The sequence below is a fragment of the Hibiscus syriacus genome, unplaced genomic scaffold, assembly GCF_006381635.1.
Source record: "Hibiscus syriacus cultivar Baekdansim isolate YM2019G1 unplaced genomic scaffold, ASM638163v2 tig00110890_pilon, whole genome shotgun sequence".
NCBI lineage: Eukaryota > Viridiplantae > Streptophyta > Magnoliopsida > Malvales > Malvaceae > Hibiscus > Hibiscus syriacus.
Window position 1 is genome coordinate 1,676,708 of NW_024062900.1, and position 2,672 is coordinate 1,679,379.

The 2,672-nt window shown below is 36.7% G+C and overlaps 1 protein-coding gene across 1 annotated transcript; it reads right to left on the reverse strand.

Moving 5' to 3' along the window:
* Positions 1 to 366: 366 nt before the first annotated feature.
* On the reverse strand, positions 367 to 1,467 carry LOC120144515 (probable ribose-5-phosphate isomerase 3, chloroplastic). The gene has a single exon (XM_039158555.1). The coding sequence runs from the start codon at positions 1,364 to 1,366 to the stop codon at positions 521 to 523; it is 846 nt and encodes a 281-aa protein (XP_039014486.1). The 5' UTR covers positions 1,367 to 1,467; the 3' UTR covers positions 367 to 520.
* Positions 1,468 to 2,672: the final 1,205 nt, after the last annotated feature.

Consider the following 2,672-nt stretch of genomic DNA (forward strand, 5'->3'; position numbering starts at 1 on the left):
TTCAACCCTTTTTCATTTCTACAATGTTCAACGACAGACGGAAACGGGAAAAAGGCAGGCACTATGAAACAACATTAGTCATGAAGCTAAAAAGTGCACTTGCATTACTTCTATACATAGGAGCTTTGAAAACAAATTAACAAACATCTGTAGTTTAACATGAAAACCAAAGCAGTCCATACCAAAATCCATGCAAGCATATAGAGCAACTCAGGATATCTCCAAATCTAAATTATTACACATTCTACAATTAGTCTAAGACATTATCGAAATCCATATCTTTGCAACAAATTCCCCAAGAACTTCAAAACTAACCAAAAGAACATGGAAACTAGATAGATCATAGAAAGGACAAAAGTACTAGATATCATTGATCAATTCATCAATTTTATTTCAAAATCCCAAACTATTCCACATTGTTCAATTACTCTACACAGCATCAAAATCCAAAACATTGGCAATAAATTCCACCTCAAAGGTCAAATAACAACAATGAAAACTGCCCCACTTTTTTCATCAATCACTTGGTCATAATTTCCACACCGGTCTTCCCAGCAATAATAACAGAGGTAGCCATCCCCAAAAACAACCCATGTTCCACTACACCTTCCATGGAAGAAATCTCTTTCCCAGCTGCGAACCCATCTTTAATTGGATTCTTGAAATACAAATCCACAATATAATTCCCATTATCAGTGACATAAGGCTTTTCACTACCATCCCCAGCTAACCTCAATTTGGCTTCACATCCTAACTCTTTAAACAACCCTTCAAGTCTCACCAAGTTATATTTCCAGCAAAACTGCACGACTTCAACCGGCATAGCCAAACCACTCCCTCCAAGCCCCGAAACAATCTTACTATCGTCAGCCACTACAATGAAAGATGAAGAAGCCGCTTCAACCATTTTCTCACGCAGAAGTGCACCCCCACGGCCTTTAACTAAGTCGAGGTTGGGGTCGACTTCATCGGCGCCATCGATGGCAAGATCGATATGGGGGTGCAAGTCAAGGGTGGATAAGGGGATATTGAGCGATGCAGCTTGTTCTTGGGTTCTTTTTGAGGTTGGAATCCCAACGATGTTGGAAAGTTGACCGGCTGATAGTAGTTGACCCAGTTTGTCAACCACAAAAGATGCCGTTGAGCCTGTTCCGAGGCCTAGGACCATGCCTGACTTGACTGACTCAACCGCTTTGTCAGCTGCAAGCTTTTTGAGATCATCTTGGGAAAGGACAGGAGCAGATTGGGACTTGATGGAGAATGCTTTCTGGGTTCGGGTCCGTAGGTTGACAGGGGTGGCGCGTGGGACAAAAGCGGTGGTGGAGGTGTGGTGGAGGGAGGAGAGGTGGAGGGATAAGGAGGCCATTGGTTTTTGTTGATCGAGAGGAAACGAGCGTAATTGGGTGTTCTATTTTAGCCCTTTTCTATCTATCTAGTTTCTTTGGTGGGGTTTTGGATTGATTGATGACAACAATGGCCTTCGTTGGTTATATTTTGCTTTGATTTTATATTATTTTGTGCTGTTGGTGTTTGGTGAATGGCTAAAGACGAAAGGTGAGAAAAAGGTGATTTTATAATCCATTTCTATTTCATTAAAGTTGTACCTAAATTTTTTTTAGCGTAAAGTATATAAAATGACATTATTATAGTATGTTTGTTTTTGTCGAGTCTTCAACTATTGATAATTATAAAAAGACACTTTAATTATAAGATGTTTTGTATAGTCTTTCAACTATTAAAAGTTATAAAATAGTCACATGATTATTAATATTCAAAACTCATCATTTTTTTATTAAAAATTTATAGTTGTTTGAGTTTGACGTCAGTGTATTGGCAGGGCTATGGTAAAATCTAATCTCAAGATCGTTTGAGTTGTATATTTGGATAGACTCTTCGTTTATATTATATCGTCAAGCTAGTGCTTGAAACATTATGTTGTCAAGCCAATTCTTGAAAGTAACATTGGTGCAAATAGACATCATTAAAATATAATTTTATCACATCTCAATCAAAAGTTTAATGTCCAACTTAGACGATAGTCAATTTTTTAACAGGAAATGATAAGTTTAGAACATATGAATAGTCTGGTGATCATTTTGTAACTTTTAATGGTCGAGGGATTCAACAACTAGTACCCTCTAGTCAATGGACCATTTTGTAACTTTTAATAGTATTGAAACCCAACAAAGTAATACCTATAGTTGGGAGACCATTTATATACTTTACTCTAATTTTTTATGACATAATGTCAAAAATTACCTAAGGTTTCATTAAATAGTTATTATGGTTTTTATTTTTATTGAGTATGTTGAGTTAATCGATTGACAGAATCGGCCAAGAGGGGGTGAATTGGCAATTAAAATTTTGTGGAAGCTTTTGTAGAAAATTGAAAGTAATTGCATAGCGATTTAGAGTGGTTCGACCTTATCAACCAAAGTCTACGTCCACTACCTTAGCTATCCACACTAAGGATTTTCCAACAAATTCACTAATTTGTTCTTTCTTTTGAGGCCAAAGAGATAACCTTACAACTCCCTCAAGAATATACCCCAATTCTTGAGAACACTCTTTTCTCAAAGAGAAGATTACAAATTTGCAAACTTACAAGACAAACCTCACAAGGCAAATATGTTTGCACAATTCTAGAACAAAGAAAGAACAGTCAAGAATAA